A 27622-nucleotide genomic window follows, 5' to 3' on the forward strand; every position below is an offset into this window, starting at 1 on the left:
TTGTTGTTGTTGTTGTTGTTGTTGTTATTGCCACTGCTGGTCAGTAGGGATAATACAGAGCTAGATGGATCAATGGGTTAAGGCCAACCCACCCATGAGGCAAGGTGAGGCAACTGCCCAGGTGGCAGAGACCACCAGGGCAGCAGATCCTGATGTCAATCTTTCTCTCCCCCTCCCCCCTTGTTCCTCATCTTTCCTGATCCCTTCTCCCTGGTGGGGAGGGGAGGCGCCATTTTGGGGTCCGTCTCAGGTGCCAAAAAGTATTGGGCCAGCCCTGTCCTTGGGTGGTGCCTTTCACCCAAGCTCATACCTGTACATCATGCTGGGGAGGCTCCATGCGCAGACTCTCCACTGCTGAAGGTGGTACAACTGATATTGAGCACAGGGCTTAACACGTGGCCCTGTCACCACCCATACGCTCTCCCTATTGAGTAATATGGGAAGAGTCTGGGAGTATGCATAAAGCATGAAGGCTACACTTGGCTTCCACTATCAGCCTCTGAATGCCAGTTGCTGGGAATCACGGGGGGGGGGGAGTTGATGTTGCAAACAGGTCCTGCTTTAGGGCTTCTCAGAGGCATCTGGATGGCTAAGGTGAGGACAGGATGCTGGACTAGATGGGTCAGTGGCCTGAGCCAACAGGGCTTTTCTCACGTTCTTCCTGAAGACTTATCCACACTTACCTTTCCTCTGCTCTTTCCAGGCACGGTCTGCCCTTTAAAGATTTGTATCTGAGCACTTATTATTATTATTATTATTATTATTATTATTATTATTATTATTATTTTCCCATGAAAACCCACTCATTAAAGCTCAGTTGGAGTAAACGGCAATCTGTAGAAAACCTGAATTGACATTTGCTCTGATTGAGCACAAAAGAGCAGGTTTTTGCAGGGAAAGTTTGGGGCAAAAAAAACACAACACTCAGACAAGGAGATTTTAAGTGCAGCCCTTTGCTTGGATAGAGTGGGGCAAAAAGCAAACAACAACCACAACAACAATGATGATGATGTGTACTCCCCCCATCTGATTGGGTTGCCCCAGCCACTCTGGGCGCCTTTCAGCATATATAAAAACATAATGAAGCCTTAAACCTTAAAAAGCTTCCCTTTATAGGGCAACTTTCAGATGTTTTCATATGTAAGTGTGGATAAACCCTGAGCCTAAAATGGTACCTATTGGGGGGGGGAGGGGGGGACATATAGATTTTTTAGATCAAAGCATTCTTTTGTACAACATTTGGAAAACAAACAGGACACCCCAGTGGGGTTGGCTGATGCTCCCTAGCACCCTGCGGCTGTCACTATGCAGCTGTTTGTTTAAGAAGAACTTCAAACATGAGGTCTCCTGCAATCCAGTGTCATTGAATGCCTGACAGAGACCATCCATCAAACCAAAGTGCCGAGAATGAGCAAAGTCGCGATCTTTGAGCCCAAGACGTACAGCCTACATATTCCCAACAAAGCCATGAATCCCATCCGCAGTCTGAAAGCTCCACGCACAGACCCCCATCTGTCCCATGACCCCCACCACCCACACATAGTCCTAAAGTTTCGTAAGTCATACACCTTCACTCCACGCCTTCTGAAAAAGGCCAGACAGTCTTGATTCAAGGTCCAGCATGATTCCTGCTTTAACGTAATGCAGAATAATGAGAATGTATGGGTGTTTCTCAGCTTCCCATTTTTGAAATCTGGTTCTCCACTTCATGAAAATTCATCAACATAGTAACACTAATTTCTCCTAACAGACACATGAATGATATACATTTTTTTTTGCCTACACATTTTTGCAAGGCAATGTTTCCTAACATAATGCATTTATTTGGGTTACTTTCACCAAACAACCTAATTTAGTGGCAATACCACCTGATTAGGACCCAGGTGGCGCTGTGGGTTAAACCACAGAGTCTAGGGCTTGCTGATCAGAAGGTCGGCGGTTCGAATCCCTGCCACGGGGTGAGCTCCCGTTGCTCGGTCCCAGCTCCTGCCCACCTAGCAGTTCGAAAGCACATCAAAGTGCAAGTAGATAAATAGGGACCGCTCCAGCGGGAAGGTAAACGGTGTTTCTGTGAACTGCTCTGGTTCGCCAGAAGCGGCTTTGTCATGCTGGCCACATGACCCGGAAGCTGTCTGCGGACAAACGCCGGCTCCCTCGGCCTATAGAGCGAGATGAGCGCCGCAACCCCAGAGTCGGACACGACTGGACCTGATGGTCAGGGGCCCCTTTACCTTTACCTTACCACCTGATTCCCATGAATGTGATACGATATGTTTAAACTGATTTTAATACTGAGTTTTAAATTGTTGTAGCCCACCCACAAATCTGCTGGTGAAGGGCAAGTAAATCATCATCATCATAATCATTTTAAGCAGTTTCTCCTAATAGATGCATGTCTGTAAAGATGACTTGGCTTGAGAATTGTGTTGCAAAATCAAGCGAGGTGCAACTTTCAAAGGATTGATATTTCTCGGTCTGCATATTGTTTCAGAAAGCGAGAATCAGGTAGGTTTGCATTAAAATGAGAACGGGATCAAATGTCTTCCCACACCCCTAGTGGTAGAACATCTGCTTTGCATCAGGAGATCTGAGGTTTTGTCCTTGGCCTCTCCGGTTAAATAGAATCAGGTAGCAAGCACTGACCCCAGTCATAAACCCTCGAAAACCACTGCTGGATAAACAGTCTGACCCAGTACAACAAGGCAGCTTCCTTTGCTCCTAAATAATCCTGTTGGATCGCAGGAGAATTGTCACAGTTGTGGTGATCCACTGCAGTGTTTTTGGCACAGGCATCTTAAAGTAGGACCTTTCTCAGCCTGAAAAGCCACATTGGTCCAAAATTCAGCATCTTGATTATTGACTAGGGTCCGTTTCAAATTTCATACAGCCCCAGTTTTGTAACAGCGACACTGGTTGCCGGTTCATTCCCAGGCCCAATTCAAGGTGCTCATGTCATACCCCGGGGGGAAATGGGACATCCCGGTTTTATCATACAAGATTGTGGCAGCCATTTTGGATGCCACAGTCTCACCTCATAAAAACCGCTTGTTTTTTCAGGGCAAGAATGAGGCGCGGGTCACACAACTTGCCTGAAAGTGCACCCTGGAAGACACACATCGTAGTTTGGGGTCTGAAAAAGTTGGATGGAGTGTCATGCTAATGTTTAAAGCCCTTAATAACTCAAGCCCCAAATATCCTTCTCTACAGACAATCTCAGATGCTGAGATTGGTAGATGGGACCCTCTTGGTAGTTCCTCTGACCTCAGAGACTTGCAGGGTGAATAGTGGCCTGGGAGAGGGTCTTCTCTGTGGTGGCCCCTAACCTATGGATCACCCTCTCCACAGAGGTGTGTCTGGCACCTCTTTTGCCACTTGAGATGTATAGTTTTCAGACCCACCTTATTTTGTGATTGTAGATTGCTTGAAACAGTTTTAGCTATTGCATTTTAGTGCTGCAACTTGCCCTGGGACCTTAGGCTGAAGGGCAAGAGAAGAAGAAGAAGAAGAAGAAGAAGAAGAAGAAGAAGAAGAAGAATTCCTTTTTGCAAAACTTTCCAGGGGCCACATACCAGCAGTGGGTGGACCCAGATCCAGAAATGGGCAGAGCAAAAAATGTGAAGCCCAGCTCTCATCTGCCCAAGTCAGCCTGATGGGTCAAGGATGATGGGAGTTATAGTCCAACTACTTGTGGACGGCACCATTTTAGCTAACTCAGATGTCGCCCTTACATGTGAAAGTAAAAAAGAAGGAAGATGGGAAGGATCTGCTAATGGCCCAAGGACAAGACAGGGGTGGGAAAGGTGAGGAATGACTCCAGCTTCCATCAGCTACAGCCAGCATGGTCCATGGCTAGGATGACGGAACTTGGAGCCCCAAAACATCTAGAGATCCACAGCTTCCTCATCCCTGGAGAGAACCACATGCCCTCCAACACGCTGAGTCTCAAAATTGAGTCATGCATCTCCCCCCCCCCCCAGGGCTATGCTTTTGCACAAGAGCATGGGACCCAAAAACACGTGTTCTGGGGAGCTGTGTGAGTTCGCAGCCCCCCCAAAAGTGCTTTTTCAGGGCGAGATCTTGGTGCAAAACCGTGTGAGATCACAGTGCCCAAAATGGCCGCTGTGCTCTTGCAGGGAAAAACGGAGTGTCCCGGTTTTTCTGGGACACTTGTGGGGTATGAAACCAGTGATTGGACACTATGGGCATTGTTAGGCTTCTTCTAAGGCACATGCCCAGTCAGTTCTTGACCTTGTGGTTCTCCCTTCTCCTTGTCATTCTAGTCTGTGCTTTCCAGACTTAGTTCTGCTTTGCTTGCTCCCTTTCCAGGAAAGCCTTTACAAGTGGTATCGGTAACCGTGCCGGTTACAGCCTTTATGTAACCAAATCACTTGCAAAGGTTACTTTTTAAAGCTATTAAGAGTTGTAAGCAACTTTAACAGATTTGCTAATGGGCGCCAGTTGTTTTTAATGTTTTATTTTCTTTAAAAGAAAATAAAAATCCATTTAAATGTTTTAATTGCCCTGTTAATATGCCCTTACTGTGTATATTTCAGGTCCCACTCCATGTATGGAATCAAATCTCTCTCTCTCTCTCTCTCTCTCTCTCTCTCTCTGTGTGTGTGTGTGTGTGTGTGTGTTAATTTGAAGGTCTGTGGGCTATTAAGAAACATGAACTGAACTGAACAGTAATAAAAGCAGGGGTCCTATTTTACAGACGACAGTCCTTTGTTTGGTAGCCAAGTTTGATTCCCACCTCTGCTCTGTTCTCCTTTCCCCTTTCCCCCTGTGTGCCCTTTTTTTGCTTTAGATTGTAAACCTGTAGGTAGAGACCCCCACAATGGGAGGGATGCATATAATCTAAATTAAAAAAAATAAAACTTGAAGGAATCCTCAATTTCAGTGTTAGGGGGACTCTTTTCCCCTTCAGGTCAACCTTCTGAGGAACCACATCACAATAGTTGCAGGGGCCAGGGGCAAAACTGGGCAGACGGGGCTTTTATAAATGGTCTAGGCAGCCTTCCTGGACTTGTGAGAAGTGGTGGCTGGTGTCCATTGGGATTGGAAGGCAGGGAGGTTGACAGTAGGAGGCGCTAGAGCCAATGGTTTTTTTGTAAGTAGGAAGGCAGGCCTGTGGAGGCTGAGGCTGGTGGGCCAGCACCCCATTTGCTCTAATGGACCAACTTCCATTTCTCTTCCCTGTATTTAATGAGATGGAAATGATTTCACAAGCTATGAAAGACCTTCTATTGCCCCCTTCCCCCAGCCGAGTCAAAACTGAAAGCATCAAAAGAGCTATATCCCCTCGTGGAACATCTAATCTCTCCAAGCCCAGCTGTTTGAGAAGGATTGGGGGGGGAGTGAGGTGATCGCAAGTTTGGATCAAAGGTATAGGTCAGTCTGAGGCTAACATGCGGGTCAGATATAATGCTAGCCAAGGCTGCTGGCCAATCTTTATTGCATAACAGCGATGCGTGGCTTGGATCGCCAAAGCGTCGGCAAGAGATGGTTCATTTCCCCCTGATGGCTGAGAAACCTTTAATCATTCAACAGGCTAATCCCTGTCCCGGGAATTCTGGGGAAATTAAAAATGGCTTAGCTTGACTCAGATACGGGCAACAGCATTTCACACATATTCATAGTGCAAGGAGCCTGGAAATATTTCAATCTCCCCACCCCCTAATAAAATATACTCTAATGGCAAGGAAAGAAGAAGAAGAGGAAGAGGAATAAGAAGAAGAAATGATTGCTGAACTTCCTGAACATCCAGTCCACCAAGAGTATTTCATGCTCCCAGATTGCTTTTAATGCACATTCATAAGCATAGGTGCTATTTTATCCCTGTAGACCAAATCCATCCAGACACAGCTCTGATCAAACGCTGGTGTCTAGAGAAGTATGAAGAACTCAGTCTTTGAAGTGTGTGCTCTGATCTGATCTGCACCTGACTAACACGAAGATCAGAACAGAAATATCCATCAGTTTGCTTGTTTGCTTTGTATTTTGAAAGAATATGTTGGAACGTTGGTTCACTCAGCTCAGTATCATCTACAAACTGACCACTAGGAGTTTTCCAGGGTCTGGGAGGAGCATTCTATCACAGTCCCTTCCTGGAGATGCCGGGATTTGAACCTGGGACTTTCTGCAAGCAAAGTAGATGCTCTACCACTGAGCTAGGTTTGATCCATGTTTGGAAATGGGTGCTTATATAGCCTTCTGGGTGCTTATATGTGAATTTTCGTATGGGTTGAAAAACTGCAAGTTAATGTGGAAATGCGAAAGATTAGATGCAAGGGTGAAAGCACATGAACAAGACATGGATCACAAATACACTGGTTTGTCTATCCTTGAAAATGTCATTTCTTCTGGGGATTTTCTCTGTCACCTAATGGGAGGTGACACAAGGAAATTTGCTGGTCTAATATGCTTCAGAGCCAATTGATATTTATATGGTGAAGTCAATGCACATTGGCCGTGAAGTTCACCAAAACCAGACGGTTGAACCCTCCGACACATCTCCAGACTGTGACTCACCATGTCATGGCACAACTCACTTGCATGGTTTCTTTTTCAGGATGTGGTTGATGAGTTGTGATCTGGACAGAGGCTGAAGTTTTCCCAGACCAGACCGGTTTTCGCAGGCCTCGGTTCAGACACAAACTTAAACATGGGCCTGTGAAATATGGGCTTCCATGAAGAATTGGCTCATGCAATGGAACAGAACCTTTTGGAGTCTGAGGGCCATGTGCCCTTCTACGCAACCTTCAGGGGACATGCATCAGTGGTGGGCAGGGCCAGAAGCAAAAAATGGGAGGACCAACAAGTGCTAATTTTGATTTTGTCCAGTGGGGTTACTTCTACACATATTCGCAGAGTGATAGCCAATTAAATTTTACGCAGAGCAGACCCCCTGAAATGAATGACCCTAAGTGAGTCCTGGCCATTCATTTTGATGGGCCTACCCTGAGTAGGACTAGCATGGAATGCAACCCAATTATCCCTCTTTATCCTCCATCCAAGCATTCTCAGATTTCAAGGACCCACTCCAGCCAAGCAAAAGCAACCAGGGGTGTGTCCTGGGGAGAGTGGGAATTACCTAGGGAGAGTCCCAAAGAACTTGGAGTCTAGCAACATCTAGGGACCCCTGACCATCAGGTCCAGTTTTGTCCAACTCTGGGGTTGCGGCGCTCATCTCGCTTTACTGGCTGAGGGAGCCAGCATACAGCTTCCGGGTCATGTGGCCAGCATGACAAAGCCGCTTCTGGCAAACCAGAGCAGCGCACGGAAACGCCGTTTACCTTCCCACTGGAGTGGTGCCTATTTATCTACTTGCACTTTGATGTGCTTTCAAACTGCTAGGTGGGCAGGAGCTGGGACTGAGCAACGGGGGCTCACCCCGTGTCAGGGATTCAAACCGCCGACCTTCTGATCAGCAAGCCCTAGACTATGTGGTTTAACCCACAGCGTCACCTGGGTCTAGCAGCATCTAGAGATCTACAAATTCCCCATCCATGTAGAGAGACTTTTAGCAGGCAGCGGTCGGGCAATGCGCATCCTGCTGCCAGGGCCAATATCAGGGGCCACTGTTGGATATCCTCCAAGCCCCATGCCTAGTCAGGGCCCACAGCCAATTCTTGAACCTATTGACCTGGTGGCTCCACCTTCTCCATGTTGTTTCAGCCTATACTTTCCAAACTTAGTTCTGCTTTGATTTTTCCCTTTCCAAGAAAGTCTTTAGAAATGGTATGTGTTATGGATCACACATTCTTTATGTAACTGAATCACCTGAAAAAAAGTTTCTGTTTCAAACTATTAAGAGTCATGAGCAACTTTTACAGATTTGTTAATGGGAACTGGGTGTTTTATAATATCTTTTAAAAAATAACAAATAATCTATTTAAAAGTTTTACTTTTCCTGCTAATATACCTTTCTGTGTATTTGAGGTCCCACTCCTTGCATGAAATCAAAGATCTGTGTGTGTGTGTTTTAATTTGAACGTCTGTGGGCTAGTAAGAAATATGAATTGAACGGTAATAAGAGCAGGTGACCTATTTTACATAAAGCCCTATATTTGAAGGAATCTGCTATTTTAGGAATAGGGAATCTTTCCAGTTCATGGGCCATATTTCCTCCTGGGGGCCACATGCCAGAAATTGGTGGCAAAGGGGGCAAAAGTGAACAGAGAAAGTCTTTAGAAATGGTATATACAGCCTTCCTGGTTGAGGAACACAGAATCCTTATGTAACTGAGTCAGTTACAAATGTTTCTATTTTTTGAGTGTCTTTTGCAGAATTGCTAAATCCTGCATGGGTGCTTTAAAAAAAAAGCTGTTCCCTTTAATGATTGCACTGAAGATACAGTGGACCCTCCGGATACGAATTAAATTCATTCTGGGGGTCTGTCCACAACCCGAAAAGTCCGTAGGCAGAGGCGTTGCTTCTGCTCATGTGTGTGGCGTGAAACCCAGAAGTATACACTTCAAGGTTTGCCGCATTAATAACCTGAAACTTACGTATCCAGAGCGGTATGTAACTACAGGGTCCACTGTATGTACAAACTCGCTACACAAGAACAAATTGTGAACAAACATAGACTTGCCATGGATAAATTTAATGATATTTGGAATTCATTTTTATAATTACCATATTAGATTAAGGTCTGGTTAACTACAATAACATCCCCCCATTTTTTTTGTAATGTACACAATATAATTTTGCTGTTGTTGTTATTACTCTGCTTTGTTTTCTACATGGGTACGATTTCTTATTTTTTGTGTCTTACCTTACTCTTGTAATTTTGTACTTTTTATTTTTCAATAAAGACTATAAAAATATATATGAAAAATGTACTTAAAAAGTTAATATACCTTTCTGTTTATTTGCACTCACACGCCTTGTATAGAATCATTTATTTATTTATTTACTTACTTATTTGATTCCATTTTTATGAATCGCAAAAACATCTTGAAACAATTTCACATCTGGGGTGTGTGGGTGTTTTTATTAACGTGAACTGAATGTGCCCCCCCCTTTTTTTTCTTTTTTGCAGACAGTTTTCTCTGTGGAGGAATCCTATTTCAGGGATAGGGAATTTTTTTCCAGTTCAGGGGTCACATTTCCTTCCCAGGAGTCATGTGGCAATGGTGGGCGTGGCCAGAGGCAAAAGTGGGTGGAGTGACAAGTGTTAATTCATGGCTAGTTTCTACACACACACACACACACACACACACACACACTCCTTCACTGCCCTCCATCCATGCAAGCAACGTGGCATTATCAGAATTCAAGGACACATTCCAGCCAGGCAAAAAACACTCAAGCAGGATCAGTATCAGGTGTGACTTAATGTCATGGACTGTTTGGATGCAGAGGAATGGTGGAAGGAACCAGCTGGGGAAGCTCAGAACAAGAAGACTCAGAGCCCGGGGATTAGTGGTGGGGTGACGATGAGTGGTCAGGGGGAGCAGACTGGGAAGAAGAGGTGTTGGAAGCCGAGGAGGCAACAGGGCTTAGTGAGCTGGGAGAACCTGTGGCAGACAGCAGTGCAGAATCAAAGGCAGATGCTGAAGCAGGTGAGTGAGAGGAGGGAGGCCAAGAGGAGTCAGGCTGGTGAAGAGTCACAGTGTCTCACCCTCCCCTTCCCCCAGGTCTCCCAGAACCCAGAGAGGCATGAAGTGTGAGGAGCAAAGGCAGAGATGCAGGCATGGTCTCAGATTACTTGGGGAAACGATAGAGAGGGTAAAGGTTAAAAAAAGGTAAAGGACCCCTGGATAGTTAAGACCAGTCAAAGGTTGCGGTGCTCATCTCGCTTTCAGGCCAAGGAAGCCAGCGTTTGTCCACAAACAGTTTTCCGGGTCATGTGGCCAGCATAACTAAACTGCTTCTGGTGCAACAGAACACTGTGGCGGAAACCAGAGCACACGGAAACACCATTCACCTTCCCACCACAGACTGAGGTACCTATTTATCTACTTGCACTGGCGTGCATTCAAACTGCTAGGCTGGCAAGAGCTGGGACTGAGCAACAGGAGCTCACCCCATCGTGGGGATTTGAACAGCCGACCTTCTGATCGGCAAGCCCAAGAAGCCAGTGGTTTAGACCACAGTGCCAACCGCATCCCAATAGAGAGGAGGAGACTTAGGCAACTGTGGGGAGATGAGATCTACTGAAGATGAGTTGCTGTGCTCATTTGGTCTGGCCCTCCTGTGCAGACCCCGTTTCTTCTAATAAAGAGTTAACTTCACCTACTCCCTGTAGGTGTATGGAAGTAAGAGCTGTATGTATGGAAGTGAGAGCTGGACCATAAAGAAGACTGATCGCCGAGGAATTGATGCTTTTGATTTCTGGTGCTGGAGGAGACTCTTGAGAGTCCCATGGACTGCAAGAAGATCAAACTTCTCCATCCTTAAAGAAATCAGCCCTGAGTGCTCACTGGAAGGACAGATCCTGAAGTTGAGGCTCCAGTACTTTGGCCACCTCGTGAGAAGAGAAGACTGCCTGGAAAAGACCCTGATGTTGGGAAAGATGGAGGGCACAAGGAGAAGGGGACAACAGAGGATGAGATGGTTGGACAGTGTTCTCGAAGTGACTGGCATGAGTTTGGCCAAACTGCAGGAGGCAGTGGAGGATAGGGGTGCCTGGCGTGCTCTGGTCCATGGGGTCACAAAGAGTCGGACATGACTGAACAACAACAACTCCCTGTGAATTACTACTGGCTCACCCGTGACACCTGGGGAATGGCCAGCAGGTCAGTCAGAGAGGACTGGAGGGATCACATTTGCTGCTTCCCCCAAGCTTGAGGCTCCTCAATCCTGCTTGATTTGAAGGTTGTCTGGTCCAAGTCTGGTATAAACTTAAATAACTATAGAAAGGGAGAGTGAGAGGGGACTTGAAACTGTCTACCAACAGTTTAGCACCAGGACAGCAGACTGAGGCCCCATCTGCACCATGCATTAAAAGCAGTATCATACCACTTTAAACAGCCATGCCTTCCTCCAAAGAATCCTGGGAAATGTAGTTTGTTATGAATGATGGGAATTGAAGCTCTGGGAGGGGGTCAGCTAACAGCTCTCAGCACCCTTAACCAACTAACTACAGCTACTGGGATTCTTTGAGGAAGAACACAACTGTTTAAAGTGGTATGATGCTGATTTAGACGTATGGTGCAGATGGGATCTGAGCAGGTTCACAACGCACCAGGTTGCCATCTGCCCCGCTATGGTGAGATGTGTTCTGTTTTCGTTTAAGATGATAGTTTAGAAGATTGCGTCTGTTCACATAAACTAGCATAGCAACAAAGAAGGCCAACAGCAATTAAAAAGGCAACCAATGTTGTTGTTTTAAAAGCCGCAGATCACACACCATAAAGACCAGGAGCCTTGTATCTGCCTGCTTCTCTTTGATAAAATATTGCAACCCAAGCCATGCGCCGCATTTGGCATGAAAAGTTGGTCGTGGGCACGTGAAACCATAAAACTCATTTCCTTCAAGTCAAACTCTCTGCCTTTAGAAAGTGAAACCACCACCCCTCTCTCAAACAGACAGCGCAGACTAATCCACTTAAATCCGGCTTAGCAATTAAACACACATAAACACACTTTTCCAAAACATTGTTAAAGCGGGTGGGGGGGGGTGCCTTTTGAAGGCCCAAGCTCAATTGCTTCCCAGATGACACTGAGCTGTGAACGGGGCACACCGGGATAAAACCCTCCAGCAACTGCTAGTGACCACTGGACCTGGTGGGGTGGGGTGGAAGGCAGGAAGGCTAGCAGTAGGTGGAGCCAAAGCCAGTAACTGACAGAGTCAGAGCCAATGACAGGCAGAGCCAACTCATTCTGGTTTTGTTCCCATTCTCTCCTCCCTGCTGAGCTCAAGAAGGGCTACACTAGGTCTCAGTACACATCACTTGCTTGAAACACAGCTAGGTCATTCTTTTCTCAATTTGAAACCAAGCCGATTTGGGTAAAAAATTAATCAAAATGCAGTATTTCGTAAGGGTTGTCTCATAGAAGATCTGCTGCTCTGGATGTAGAGTATACAAACGTACAACCTAATACTTAAGAGGAGGAAGCTGACAGGCAGTACAACTTCTGGACTGTTTGCAAGTCAGAAGGCAGACAAACCACCTCCAATGATACAGTGATTGGTTGAATGGGCTGTCATTACCTTCACAGGACTTTCCGTCGTCTTTAAGCTTGGATCCTTCAGGACACTTGCAGTAGAAACTCCCAATTGTGTTACAGCACTGGGATTCGCAGCCTGCGTTCCCGGTTTCGCATTCGTTCACATCTGTGAGCAAAGGAAGAAGAAGAAGAAGAAACTCAATGTTCTACCTGGTGCTTCATGCCGATTTCCAGTGAGAGCTATTGGCCATGTTCATGTTCACAGGTTCTCAGAGGGTATGGAGGAAGGATTGGGGCCATGCATATTAAACCAGTTTCCAAGTTCCATGCTTGACCTTTATGCACAGGAACATAGAAAAGTTAGCTTACACTAAGCTGGACTGTTGGTCCATCTAGCTCAGCATTGTGAACACTGCCATTCAGTAGCTCTCTGGGGCTTCCGATGAGCCCACCTCTAACTGGAGACAGGAAGGATCGAACCCCAGACCTTCTACATGCAAAGCAGATGCACTGAAGTGTTTTTGATTGTTGGAAACACTTCAAACCAACCTTAGTACACCTTGGAGCCCGGCACACTTCCTTCAGCGCACGTACCTCTCCTGTACGTTCTCCTTGCTGCCGTCTCCTGTGCTATTCAGCAGAGTTATCTTCTCTTATCTTCTCTCACGCAGCGGGGTTGTGTGCATGCCAGCATATTACAGACAACAGAGTCCGGCTTCTTTCTAATCTAGAAGCTTTATTTTACAAGGCATAAATCATTACATTCCGGGAGAGTCGCAAGCCATGTTGGTGGCTTCTCCCTTCTCTCCGTTCTCCGGACAACAGAAACAGAAAGTATCACATTACACAGTACAACAGTACACAGAGCATCCGGTGACGCTCTTCCTCCTGTGGGTGGGACAACCTGGTTGAGCTTGTTAACTCTAAAAGCTCCAAACCTCTACACCCCCTCTTGTCCCGCACACAGGGGCGTTGTAAGCTTGCAGCTTACCTCACACAAACCCTCACAGAACTCCCATGACGTTGGAAGCTCAGGGGCTTCGTGAACCCAACCCTCTGGTTCACCTGACCAGGACAGTACTTCAGCTTCTCCAAGCCGGTCTGAACACACACGTCTCGAAAGAGAACGTCTAGGTGTTTGGGTCTGGCCTTGACTTGTCTAGACTCTGCCGCCAACAAACAGAGTTGGTTGTCCTCCCAAACCATCACGGGCAGGCAACTCTGAACGCAGATCTCTTGGATCAAACACCTATAGAACTCCAGTTCCCTGCAAAGCACTGACAACGCACTGTACCTGGCTTCTGCACGAGAACGAGCAATGAGGCTCTGGCACCGGGACTTCAACCCGTCTAGAGCTCCTCCACACTGTACAACCATTTCAGACACAGATTTCCTGTCCTCGGAATTTGCCCAACTGCCGTCGCACCAGCACGTGAGCTGGGGCTCACCGGTAGCTGACAACTCCGGGCAAAACTCCTTAGTCTCCTGCAAACTCTGGAGCACTCTCACCATGCCATTCCAGGCATGCATGCTGGGATTTGCAGCCACCTTGCTGAACAGATCCACAGCAACTGCTATGTCAGTTTTTGCTCAACTGTGAAGGAAACAACAGCCTCCCAGGAGCTGACCTAAACACCTCGGGGCTCTCGAACTCAGAGCGTTCCCCGGTCTGACTGTCCTCACCTAGACACGTCTCCATGGGTGTTCTGACACTAGCACATTCAGACACTCTGAACTTCTTCAACAACTGCACTACCTTGCCAGTCTGATTGAGCAAGACACTACCGTCTTCGGCTCTGTCTACCTGCACACCTAGGTAAACACCAACAGGGCTTAGGTTCCTGAGCTGGAAAGACTGACCAAGCTCCTCTGCGAACCGTTGCACCTGTCCCCTGGACTCCGCCAGGTAAAGCATGTCCGCACCGGACTGCAGAACTAGCTCCTGCTCTGGACTTACTCCTGCCAGAAACAGGCAGCTATCAGCACAACTCTGGCTGACACCTAGCTTTCTCAAAGCTTTTTGCACGCCTGAGGACCAATCTCTGGCTGACTCCTTCAAGCCAGTGATTGCCTCGTGCAAACTCCACACCTGATTTGGCCCGTTGTCCTTGTCCTCTGGCGGAGGTACCTCGTACCTCTCCTCGTCCAGGTCGGAATCCAAACAGGCATCCAAACCAAAGTGGCTCGCCTCAAAACTGCTTTGAGTCGCGACCGCTAACAGCATGCGCGTGGTTTCGCCTCTGAGAGAGGGCGCGTCCAGTACCTCGGAACAATGGACCCCCTCCTCCTGAGTGAAACCTCTGGCTACTGACCTAGCCTTGCACTGCAACTCGCCAGTTGCTGCCGTCTTGAGTCTGCACACCCAACGACCTTCTGACAGCGTCGTGGTTGTGCACACACCCAAAGACCTCATTGAGCTTACCTGCTCTACCATGGCATCCTGCCATTTCTGGGCCTCACCTTGAGATACCCATTGAACCTTCACAAGGCTTTCCGGTTCACACTGAACCAAACAAGCACTCACGCTAGTGGCCGTGAACCTTTCGGGCAGAATCCCTTCAGTGGATCGTGCAGACTGCTGTGATACCACGTCAGGTTCTCCCTCTGCTCCAGTTGCACTGGACTCCACCTGCACGTCCTTGACGTCAGGCACCTCACCTACAGACTTGCTGCGCCTGTGCATCCTAACTGAACCACCTAAGGATGACGTTGGCGCGCCTTTGGGCTCCTGCTTCACTGCCAAAGAACCCTGCTCTTGCTCCAGGACGAGGCCTGCGCCAGGCTCTCCTGGAGAAGAGTTGCCACACAAAGAGTCACCATGCGTGGCCTGCCTCCTAGTCCGTGACATAGGAGATGCGGGTGCACTCCCAGGCTGCTGCCTTGGAGTCACCACTAGCTGCGCTGCACCCTGGTGATGACCGGGAACTCGGCCCGAGCCACCAGCAGGTGCTAAAGCCACAGCAATACCCCCTCTTGGGGCTGATCCACCTGGACCACCACCGCCACCAGCAGGTGGCGTATCTGCCTGTCCATCACTGACAGGACCATCCAGAACATCAGGGCTTCTAGGGATGTGTTCCAATCCATTCTGCTCAAAGAATTCAGCACTCCTGCTGACTAGAACCTGGGTCTGGTCACTATCTGGGCTAACTAACCTCCAGCTACGCAAGCTGGGTTCGTACCCACAGAAAGACACTTTCAGAACCTTGGTACCACCCAGTTCCACCCGGAACCCTTGTGGAAGCTCTGCATCCAAGAGCATGTCTTCAGTGGCAGCATGCAGCATCCTTTGCTGCCTCTCTGCAAGACCACATACCTGTGAAGAAAGCAGGTTAGACACACTGTGCTTACTCCCCCTCTCACTGAGGACCTGGGAACAGCCTACTCCAGTAGAAACCTGCTGTTCCACTGCAACCAGTGGTGCTGCCTCAGTTGCCTCCTTGAGCAACGCAGACCACATGTGGTGAGAGAAAGCATCAGCCAAACACTCAGAACAACACGCTCCCCCCAGGTTAGCTTCTGGCTTCCCTTCAGAAACAGCCACATGAACCAGGGAAAAGGGACGCGTGGTTTCCCTTTCAGACGCGGGGTAGCAGGATGTCGACTCCTCGACCTTGCAAACCCTGCAATCAAGAAAGCTGTTACATGCCCTTAACTTGCACCCTTCAGAGAACTCAGGCTGCTTCAGCACACTGTCCCAGTGGCGACTTGCCAGCCTTTGGTACCACTGACACAAACATAAGTGGTGCACGGGCACATTGGTGCACTGAGCAAACATTCCATCAGTGCCACCTCCCCCTGTTCTTGCTTGAGGCCCCTCGACAGCAAACAGCCCGTCCTGGCTGCCTTTCACGCGTAGAAGCATCTTCTGGCCCCTGCAATCAGAACAGGTGATAATCACAAAGCAAACAGCAAAAACATTGGACAGAAGGTGTGACATAAACAGACAATACAGAGTTATGTCAACAGCCAAAGAAAACGCCAGTTCTGTCCCTTTAAATCCTGCAGAGACTGTCTCAAGCACGACAAACTGTCTCTGGCATCCAACAGTCAGTTCTTCAAACTGCTCTGTAGAAAAAGATATGCAGTTCCTCACAAGTCCACCAGGAGGAACGACGACGACGACGGCAACCATCACACGCAGCCCACCAGGGTTGGCCTCTCTCAGCGTTGCCTCGGTGACTGCATCACAACAGTAGGGCTTCCTCTTCCTCCTGGGCTGTGGTAGAGCTGTTGCGATTCTCATGGCCAGTACCACACATCATGTCCTTGGCCTTATCTTCAGCCATGCACGTCAACAAAAGACCAGGTGCAGGCTACGTGCCAAAACACAGATCCACAGTCAATGCCTTTACACTGGCTTCAGACTTGGAAACAGCCCCTCCCTTTCTGGGAGCAAAGCCCACGGCGATCTGGCCCCCCTCCTGCTTTCCATGGCACTGTTGCCTCTCAACAGCCATAAGCCGAGCTGGGGGCGAGCTTTCCAAAGCCACTTCAGCCAGTCCCTCAGCCCCAGGAAACTGGGCTAGGGTCTTCTTCCAGGCTTCACAAGCACTGGCCAGACCTTCCTCCTCACAGGCGTTGGCCAAAACATCAACGCTCTCAGGGAACAGCCCTCTGCATTGAAGCTGTGAGGCTGGAGGTGCTTGCAAACAAAAGCTTCCCTCCTCCTTGCTGGGAATGCTATGGCTCCCTCCATCTTGCCCAGGGGTAGCGTACTTACGAATCTGTAGCTTCTCACCCGGCTCCACAGATGGGGGTTTCACCAGAGAGGTACAACTGCTTTTGCAGCCCTCGATCTGGGCTTCCCTGCTGCCTTCCAACCTCTGGCAGCAGGGTTTAGGCTCCTGAGCCATTCAGCAGACTGCTGAATGCTCCTGCTGGCAAAGCAAACTTCCCTGGATGCTCCATCACAGTCCAAGCCAGGGAGGCAAAGCACACACGTTCTGGATCCTTGGAACTGTCCCAGAATCAATCCAGAATGGGGAAAAGCTTGGATCCATAACCTGAAGTGTTTTTGATTGTTGGAAACACTTCAAACCAACCTTAGTACACCTTGGAGCCCGGCACACTTCCTTCAGCGCACGTACCTCTCCTGTACGTTCTCCTTGCTGCCGTCTCCTGTGCTATTCAGCAGAGTTATCTTCTCTTATCTTCTCTCACGCAGCGGGGTTGTGTGCATGCCAGCATATTACAGACAACAGAGTCCGGCTTCTTTCTAATCTAGAAGCTTTATTTTACAAGGCATAAATCATTACATTCCGGGAGAGTCGCAAGCCATGTTGGTGGCTTCTCCCTTCTCTCCGTTCTCCGGACAACAGAAACAGAAAGTATCACATTACACAGTACAACAGTACACAGAGCATCCGGTGACGCTCTTCCTCCTGTGGGTGGGACAACCTGGTTGAGCTTGTTAACTCTAAAAGCTCCAAACCTCTACATGCACTCTCTCTGAGCTATGCCTCTTCTCCAAAAGGCAGAAACACAGAAACCTACCTTGTGCCAGGCCACACCCTTTGCCTGTCTAGACCAGTGTTGTCCAGTCTTCATGGGCAGAATCTCTCCAGGCTATCATGCCAAAGGACCTGACCTACCACCGGATCCTTTTAATTGGAGATGCTAGCCAAGGAACCTGCATCCCGTTCTGGTGCTCTCCCACCAAGCTATGGCCCCATATTTCCTACTAGAGCTTGCAAACAATAGTGCTGCACCATGGAACCCCCAGTTGTATGGAAGCTAGGAGGACATGGCAGTCCCCACATTGCCAATGTAATGTATTAATTGGGGTCCCAATTTCCATGCCCACTTTGAATGCTGAACATTTATGGCTTTGGCTGCAGAAGTGCAAATTAATGCAAATCAGGTGTGTGGGTGTATTCCATAATATATCCTGGAATGGAAGGGAAGTAGTAAAATGTATGGTTGTTCTTAAGTCATCTTCAAATATCAAATGAGGATCAACCTTGTGGGTCAAATATGAGAGGTAGGTAGTGCCTCCCACCTGTCTAAGGAATATTGTCATGACACCACATAATCAGTTTGCAATTAAAAAAAAAAAAACTTCATGGAAATTTGGTAGCATTTTGATACACATTTCTCCTAATACACACACCTTCATAAGGCAGTTTGCCTAATGTACCCATTTTTGCACAGCCATTTGGGGGTTGGACTAGATGACCCTTGGGACCTTTTCCAACCCCTCGATCCTATGATTCCAATTTCCACCAAAGCACTAATTTTGACATCTCCATTTTCACTAAGGAGCATATTTTTATGCACACTTGATCCCAGTGCAGGCTTCTTCTTCTTCTTCTTCTTCTTCTTCTTCTTCTTCTTGGTGCGCCTTACTTGGCGAGAGAAACGCATTTCAAAATTCAGGAAAGTGCAAATTTGGAAGGATGGCTCTGTTTCAGTTAGTGAACTGTTCCAGAAAGGGCAAATTAAAGCCTTCTGGGATACAGCCTTCCAAGAAATGTGATCTTTGGGAAAGTGTCATCTTTTACCCTCGCACTACAACAAACCCTCCTCAATCTTTTTTTTTTTTTTAAAAAAAAATGGAAGACGATGCTATTGTTTAGAGTAGGGAGCTAGCTGGACATTTATTGACTGCTGCGCAACTCAGGATTGCAAGGTTTTGGGAGAGATAAGTCTGGAGCTGATTTGAACTACTGGTGCAGGAAGGTCTGAGATAATGCACTGTTGGAAAAGCTAACATTTACAATGTAGAACAGGTAAGTTCCCTTCTGTTCAGTTTGGTTTATGAGCTGTGTCAATGATGTTACATGCCACCACAATCTCTGAGCAGCGAGAGGCTCCAGGAGCTCACCCTAGGTTCTGTTTCCTTGGAATGAAGGTCAGCAGAGATTATGGTGTCTTTTAGATGTCTGTTTTTATTTACACATATATACAACCTGAGGATAAGATAGAGGAGCTCCCAGCATTAAGTGTGCATGCACACGAAAGCTCATACCAAGAACAAACTTAGTTGGCCTCTAAGGTGCTACTGGAATGAATTTCTTTTATTTATTTTTTATTTTGTTTCGACTATGGCAGTCCAACATGGCTACCTACCTGTAACTAGATCTTCTTGTTGTTGTTAATTTAATTTCTATACCGCTTTATATTTTTAAGAAAGAAAGCAAAAACCTCTCAACAACCTACATTAGAAGCTCAAATAAAACAATCCAGGATCAAGTCAAATATAAAGTAGACTGATGACGGTATACCAAAGAAAGCAAAATATAAAGTATACGTACATTCAAAGCAACGTAATTTGCAGGGAACTCAACTTATTATCTTAAAGATTTCAAAGTAAAACATTACCAAGAAGGTCAGCTACAGAAGGCACCTTTAATGCAGCAACGTTAACCCCAAATTATTATTATCTCAAACATTTGAAAAGAAAACATCACTAAAGGAAGTCAAACATAAAAAGAACATTTGAAACAGCACAATTAGCAAGAGAATGTAAGTTTGTAATATTGTTGTTGTATTTGTGGTTGTTCAGTCGTTCAGTCATGTCCGACTATTCATGACCCCATGGACCAGAGCACGCCAGGCACGCCTATCCTTCACTGCCTCCCGCAGTTTGGCCAAACTCATGCTGGTCGCTTCGAGAACACTGTCCAACCATCTCATCCTCTGCCGTCCCCTTCTCCTTGTGCCCTCCATCTTTCCCAACATCAGGGTCTTTTCCAGAGAGTCTTCTCTTCTCATGAGGTGGCCAAAGTACTGGAGCCTCAACTTCAGGATCTGTCCTTCCAGTGAGCACTCAGGGCTGATTTCTTTAAGGATGGATAAGTTTGATCTTTTTGCAGTCCATGGGACTCTCAAGAGTCTCCTCCAGCACCATAATTCAAAAGCATCAATCCTTCAGCGATCAGTCTTCTTTATGGTTTGTAATATAGGTTGGCCATAATTTCAAGCTTAAGTCTGTGACGAATCAGTACTGCTTGCTTCTCCATTAGTCACAGCTTTGGATCAAGCACATATCAAGCATGTCTCTGGGTCTCCAGCTTCCAGCCTGCATTCTACTCAGTGCCCCCCCACCTCCCACTCCGGCTACTGTTCTCCTACCTAGCAGATAGTGAGGGGTAGAGGAAAGGCCCACCCATTTGTTCTACGGGACAGAGCAACTTCTTTGGTTATGCTAACCATGGTGCTTAAGTGAATCAGCCAAAACCATGAGCTAGACAAAAGGACAGGTTGGGCAAGCTTGCTCTCATACATTTGACACCCACAGATACAGAATCCCAAGAATTGGGTGGGACTCGGAGAATCATCCAGACTGACACCCCCCCCCCCACATCCACAGTATCCAAGTACATGGTTGGTTTCCACCATTGGTGTTTAAATGGATCTGATTAAAGTTGAAGTTCATCAATTTATTGTTTTTTGTATCTTTGTGTGTCTTCTCCCTCCTTTGTACACCCATTTCCTGAATTTGCAAAATAAAAGAGATACTTTTTGGTGTTATACTTACCGGATATGATCCTTAAAGACTACTACATAATTCTTCTTTTTTAATCCCTGCCCAGTGTTTGCTCTTTGTTTATATTGTTTTCATCCCTTGTTATGGTATGATTTATTTTTTACTAGGTTAGATCAATTATTGTGTAGATAGATAGATAGATAGATAGATAGATAGATAGATATAGATATAGATATTAAAAAGAAACATTTTATTGAGTTGTTGTCTTTTTAATAAGTGCAGACGTTATCAAAAAGAAAGAAAATCAAGACTGAGACGTGTGAAGAGTAAGGCATCACAGTCCAGAAGGACAAAATCATAGAATCACAAAGTTGGAAGGGACCCAAATAGTCATCTAGACCAACCCCTTGCGATGCAGGAATCACAGCTAAGTACAAAGCACAAAGATACAGTGCAGCTCCAAAGGGGTAATAAAGTATTAACTAATACAGATATCCCCTTTACAAATAATAAAGACATGTAAAAATAAAAGTATTCTCCACCTGTGAGTTCCATCATTATTGAGAGTAAAGGTTTTTAGATGAGCCAGACGTCTGCATATACTGGTGGCTGAGCAACCATGTGCCTTGATATCTGCGTAAGAAATAAAACCCACGCTCTCTATCCCGAAAACAATTATTTGAGCTCCGCCATTTAGATGCTTTCAGCTTATGAAATATCTTTCCAAGGAGGGCAATTTGCCGAGTGCAAAAGTACCAGCGATCCAAATGATTAATTGTCAGTTACTGTTATTAAGTAACTGAACTGATGTTTAGGATTTATCAAAACTCAATAAAAATACAGTCATACCTCAGGTTACAGCCGCTTCAGGTTACGTGTTTTTGGGTTGCGCACCACGCCGAACCCAGAAGTACCAGAACAGGTTACTTCTGGGTTTCGGCGCTTGCGCATGCGCAGAAGAACTAAATCGCGCTTTGCGCATGTGCAGAAGCGCTGAATCGCAACCCGCGTGTGCCCAGATGCGGTGCTGCGGGTTGCGAATGTGCCTCCCACATGGATCACGTTCGCAACCCGAGCGTCCGCTGTATATACATATACGAAAACGGGTGGGGGGATGCAAATTCAGTGGGTTCACCTTTAAATCCAACCCGGATAAAATTTCCTCCTCACCCCCAGAATCCATCTCACGCAATTACAGGGAACTTTTCTGGGGCACCAGAAGAAGGTAGCTTTTGCTTTGTGATCTGGACCCATCCTATTACTGTTCAGCAACCAGGGCTTTAACAGGAAGACACCGCAGTGTTAAGGGACTTCAGGGAAGCACTGGCGAAGATCCGACATGGGTGAAAAGCCTTTGACACAGAATGCATTAAGACTGGGCCCGGGTGGCTCTTAAGTCAGGGCTGCCAGGCGGCTTCGGAAGGGAGCTCAGAAACGGTTGACCTGGGAGTCCAGCCAAGGGAGAGTGCGTTCCAGGCGACTTCAGCTGTCACAACATGCTCAAGGAGGCGGGGGATGGATGCATGTGCCAGGGAGCACTTGAAAACCTTATGGGCCCTGACTGCTGGAACGCATTTCCAGGGGGAGCTGCCATCCACAAACCTATCCATTTCAGTTTCTCATTTCCCCCCACCTTAAATTCAGGACCTGGGAGACCAAGGTTCAAATCCCCGCTTGGCCGTGAAGCTCACTGGGCGACCTAGAGCCAATCACTGCCTCTGGGCCTAACCTACCTCACAGGGTTGTTGTGGGGTAGAGGAGCAGGGAGAACTTGTAAGGCACTTTGAGATCCTTGGAGAAAAAGAAGGGGTGTAAATATATAATATGTTTGCAGATATAGGGCTGTACTCAGTGGTAGTACTACTCAGAGGTGACCCAGTGAAATGAATGACCTCCAAGAAACTAAAATCATCTTGGCGACATCTCAATGCAGTGCCCACCATAAAAACAGTAGCATTAATTATCTGTCCAATGCCCCAAACAAATTTGTCCAAAAGCAGTGTCTCTCTTATAAGCACCTTTTCATCTCTTTCCACCCCACAATGCCTCTTGTTTTTGGAAGGATCCTGCCCCCTGGTGGCAGATCTTTAAAAAAAAAACACGGCTACACACCTATCTTTGCCATCCACCTTCATCATGTTGAAATTGACAATTTTGGCTCTTTCGGAATTTGATTGGGGTTCATCTTAGACAGAGGGCTGCATCCAGCAGTAGTCAAACTAAGAGTATAGCCACTAAAATAAATAGCTTGGGCACATTAAATTGCAATGGGTCTACCCCGGGTAAAGCTCCTCTGAATGCAACCCAGACGTCAGTTATTACTAAGGACGCTTCCAGACTGTCAGCGTTTTGAGGGAGGGGTTTGGTTTCTTAGCAGAAATGTAGGTTTGTGCAGTTTAGGTGGATTAAAGCGTTTGGTGATAAAAGAAGAAACAGACTTCTTGCAGTTAGGAAAGTGACGGGGAAAATGCATTGAAAAGTGTGGGAGGAACAAATGATGGGTGGGGAAGTGTATAAACAAGCAAATCAGGATGAACACAAGACAAAGGCAAGTTATTGTATAACCTCCTCGCAAATGAATTAAAATGGATGTTCAGTCGCAGAAAGAGGCAGCAAAACCTTTAGGTTAGAGGACAGCAAAAGCCATTCTAAGCTCTGGGAGGTTTAAAGGAGACTCCTTTGTAGCCCTCAGCTTGAATATTTATGCTGCTAAAATACTCCCCCAACATTTGTATGGGACTCAGACACCAAGACGGGGATATGTTCCAACAGTTGCAACCAACCATTCAGAGTAAGTTTCCGAAGGAACTGCTGGCACTTTCCCCCACAGGTACTTTATTATTAGTATTGTTGTTGTTGTTGTTCAGTCGTTCAGTCGTGTCCGCCTCTCCGTGACCCCATGGACCAGAGCACGCCAGGCACGCCTATCCTTCACTGCCTCTCGCAGTTTGGCCAAACTCATGCCAGTCGCTTCGAGAACACCGTCCAACCATCTCATCCTCTGTCGTCCCCTTCTCCTTGTGCCCTCCATCTTTCCCAACATCAGGGTCTTTTCTAGGGAGTCTTCTGTTCTCATGAGGTGGCCAAAGTACTGGAGCCTCAACTTCAGGATCTGTCCTTCTAGTGAGCACTCAGGGCTGATTTCTTTGAGAATGGATAGGTTTGATCTTCTTGCAGTCCATGGGACTCTCCAGAGTCTCCTCCAGCAGTATTATCTAAATTTGCATACCCCCTATACCTGCAGGTCTCTGGGCAGTTCACAGCATAAATTCACAATATAAAAACACAAAATGCATAATCAAAACAAGAGCAACCCAATTAACCCTCCCTCCCCAACACATTTTAAAAGGGCATCAGATGTCAATCAGCCCAAAACCTTATTAAAGAGGAAGGCTTTTGCCTGGCGTCTAACGGTGTATTATGAAGGCGCCAGGCGGACTTCCCTGGGGAGAGCATTCCACAGACAGGGAGCCACTGCAGGAAAGGCCCCTTCTCATGTTGCCACCCTCCAGATCTCTCGAGGAGGAAGCACACAAAGAAGGGCCTCAGAAGACGATCTTAGGGTCTGGGTAGGTTCATATGGAAAGAGGTGTTCCTTGAGATATTGCAGTCCTAAGTGACTTAAGGTACCTTCTTAGTCACACTCTCCCTGGATGAGTAGACAAATTCAAGGGGGATAAAGCTATCAGTGACTACCCACCATGATCTGTGTTCTCCCTCTGCTCTCAGAGGCAAGTGCCTCCGAATACCAATTGCAAGTGGGAAGAGCTGCTGCTGCTGCTGCTGCTCTCAGGTCCTGCTTGCAGGCTTCCCACAGGCATCTGGTTGGCCACTGGGAGAACAGGATGCTGGACTAGGTGGGGCCCCCCTTGGCCTGATCCAGCAGGGCTTTTATGATATTCTTATTGTGCTGCTAAAACTCTTGCTCGCTCGCTCGCTCACCAACCCCTCACACACCACCCACGGCCCTAGATGCCAATCACACACAAAAAGAATCCTTCGCTCCAAACCTCTACGGTTATTCAGAGAGCCATAAAACACGCAGTTGTTATTCAATCCAGACACCAGACCCCAAGATTTATTTGTGTATGTGGGGAATGTAAAGAAAAGGACACTCTGGGGTGTGTGTGTGGGGGGGGGTGTACTCTAAGATCCTGGAGGTGCGGGTGGAGAGCAGGAAGAGAGGGAAGAAATCCGATCCGTTGAGTGCCCCCCCCTACCCCTCCACAAAGCTTTGAAAAGCTTCAGCGTTTGAAAACCTAGATGTTTTAGGAGTTCATGAAGAGAAGCACACAGTGAAAGAACCAGGCAAGAGAGTTGAATGGGGAGTTCAGATTTAAAGGGATCGCTTTTCCAAATCCTGTATTTGAACACGAAGCAGTTGGGGGGGGGTACCGTGTTTGGGTTTTAAAACATGTTTTAAGGTGTTGTGAAGGATTCTCTCTCTCTCTCTCCTTTCCCCCTCCATTTTGTGAGGAAGTTATACAATGTCCACTGTTTACGGAGTGGGGAAGTCATAGGATGTTGGGCTGTTCATGGTGTGGTGTGTGTATGTGTGTGTGTGTGTGTGTGTGAGAGAGAGAGAGAGAGAGAGAGAGAGAGAGAGAGAGAGAGAGAGAGAGGTTAGTGACACAATGGCCAGGAATGAGGACTAGCAGCAACGGAACAGCAACAATGGAAACATTGTGTTCCTGGTGAGGAAAAGGGAGAAATTTAGTTTAACTTTACAGTGGTACCTCGGTTTTCGAACGTAATCTGTTCTGGAAGACCATTCGACTTCCAGAACATTCGAAAACTGAGGGACAATGGGCGGTCTGCAGAAAATTGAGAAAAATACAGTTGTACACTCAGCAGACACTGTTCGACCTCCAAGGCACGTTAAAAAACGGAAGCATTTACTTCCATGTTTTCGGCATTCAGGTTCTGAAATGTTCAGCGACGGAGACGTCTGAAAACTGAGGTACCACTGTACATTGTAGGTGAACCTATCTAACTTTCCGAAATAATGCACAAACTGAAACTCAACCATCCTTCGGAATCTGCACTTCTCCAGGGCTTAGCTGCTGTATTATTGAGTCAGGCCATTGGTCCCTCACCAGCTCAGTATTGTCTGCACTGATTGGCAGCAGCTGTCCAGAGTTTTGGACAGGGAGTTCTTTCCGGTCTCTATCTGGAGATGCTGGGGATTGAACCTAGGACCTTCTGCCATGCAAAGCATCTGCTCTACCCACTGAGTTATGGCCCTTCCCTGATGAGCCCAGACAATGTGACCATGCCAGCCATGGAAGCAATATCTGGCAGAGCTCTTAGGTTCTTTGAAAAGGTAATGGAACAAAACATCACGGGAGGCAGGTTTGCCAACAGCTACTAGTTGTGACCCTTAAATGGGAGCTGCATATTCAAAGACACAATATATATATCATAGGATTAGATCCAGGCAGGGAACTGGATAAAGCCAGTGAGACAGATCCTCCCCTCCCCTTGCAGCTCAAGACTGAAAGGTGGGCAGGGCCAGCCACCTGCCAATTACCTGACATCACAATGGTGTCAGAAGTCCCACTTTTGCTCATGTAAAAGTCCCCATGACATCCAGTACACTATTTTGTGCCTGTGTGGTTCAAAATCAAATGGTGTGGGTAAAGGCACAGCGTTTTACATTGCCTGATGATCAGCTGGTCATGGGCACTTGCAAAAGTCATGTGTTTTGCAAGCTGCAGCAATCAGCTCGGCTGGCAATTGTTAAGCTCCTTTTCCATGACCATGCTGGCTGGGACCAATGGGATCACAGAATCATAGAATTGTAGAGTTGGAAGGGAGCTCAAGGTCCAACCCCCTGCAATGCAAGAATCTCAGCTAAAGCATGCATGACAGAATCCCATCCAACCTCTACTTAAAAACCTCCAAGGAGGGAGAGTCCACAACTTCCCAAGTTCCATAGTCAGAATCTCCTTTCTTGTCACTTGAAGCCATTGGTTCGAGTCCTACCCTCCAGATCAGGAGAAAACAAGCTTGTTCCCTCTTCCATGTGACAGCCCTTAAGGTATTTGAAGATGGCTAGCCCTTAAGGTATTTGAAGATGATCTTGATACGAATCCAAGGCAGTCCTTTTAACATCACAGTAATCCAAGTTTATGCACCAACTACCAGTGCTGAAGAAACCGAAATTGATCAATTCTATGAAGACTTACAGCACCTTATAGAAATGACACCAAAGAAGGATGTTCTTCTCATTATAGGGGATTGGAATGCTAAAGTAGGAAGTCAAGAGATAAAAGGAACAACTGGCAAGTTTGGCCTTGGAGATCAAAATGAAGCAGGGCAAAGGCTAATAGAGTTCTGTCAAGAGAACAAGCTGGTCATCACAAACACTCTTTTCCAACAACACAAGAGACGACTCTACACATGGACATCACCAGATGGGCAACATCGAAATCAGATTGATTATATTCTCTGCAGCCAAAGATGGAGAAGCTCTATACACTCAGCAAAAACAAGACCTGGAGCTGACTGTGGCTCAGATCATCAGCTTCTTATAGCAAAATTCCAGCTTAAACTGAAGAAAGTAGGAAAAACCACTGGGCTAGTAAGATTCAATCTAAATCAAATTCCTTATGAATACACAGTTGAAGTGAAGAACAGGTTCAAGGATTTAGATTTGGTGGATAGAGTACCTGAAGAACTGTGGATGGAGGCTCGTAACATTATACAGGAGACAGCAACGAAAACCATCCCAATGAAAAAGAAATGCAAGAAAGCAAAGTGGCTGACCAATGAGGCCTTACAAATAGCGGGGGAGAGAAGACAAGCAAAATGCGAAGGAGATCGTGAAAGATACAGGAAATTGAATGCAGATTTCCAAAGAATAGCAAGGAGAGACAAGAGGGCCTTTCTAAACGAGCAATGCAAAGAAATAGAGGAAAATAACAGAATGGGAAAAACCAGAGATTTATTCAAGAAAATTGGAGATATGAAAGGAACATTTCGTACAAAGATTACCACAATTAAGGACAAAAGTGGAAAGGACCTAACAGAAGCAGAAGACATCAAGAAGAGGTGGCAAGAATACACAGA

At 46.8% G+C, this 27622-nt stretch overlaps 1 protein-coding gene across 3 annotated transcripts in view; it reads right to left on the bottom strand.

The window, feature by feature from the left end:
* MEGF6 (multiple EGF like domains 6) overlaps positions 1-27622 on the bottom strand; it is a 202356-nt gene that overhangs the window by 111519 nt on the left and 63215 nt on the right. For 2 of the 3 annotated variants that reach the window (XM_033156424.1, XM_033156423.1), the window contains one exon: positions 12164-12286. The exons of the other annotated variant lie outside the window; for it this stretch is intronic. In XM_033156424.1, coding sequence (XP_033012315.1) covers positions 12164-12286 — 123 coding nt within the window. The remainder of the gene's footprint in view (positions 1-12163; positions 12287-27622) is intronic. 3 annotated transcript variants of the gene reach the window in all.

The sequence above is a fragment of the Lacerta agilis genome, chromosome 8 (genome assembly GCF_009819535.1).
Source record: "Lacerta agilis isolate rLacAgi1 chromosome 8, rLacAgi1.pri, whole genome shotgun sequence".
Taxonomy (NCBI): domain Eukaryota; kingdom Metazoa; phylum Chordata; class Lepidosauria; order Squamata; family Lacertidae; genus Lacerta; species Lacerta agilis.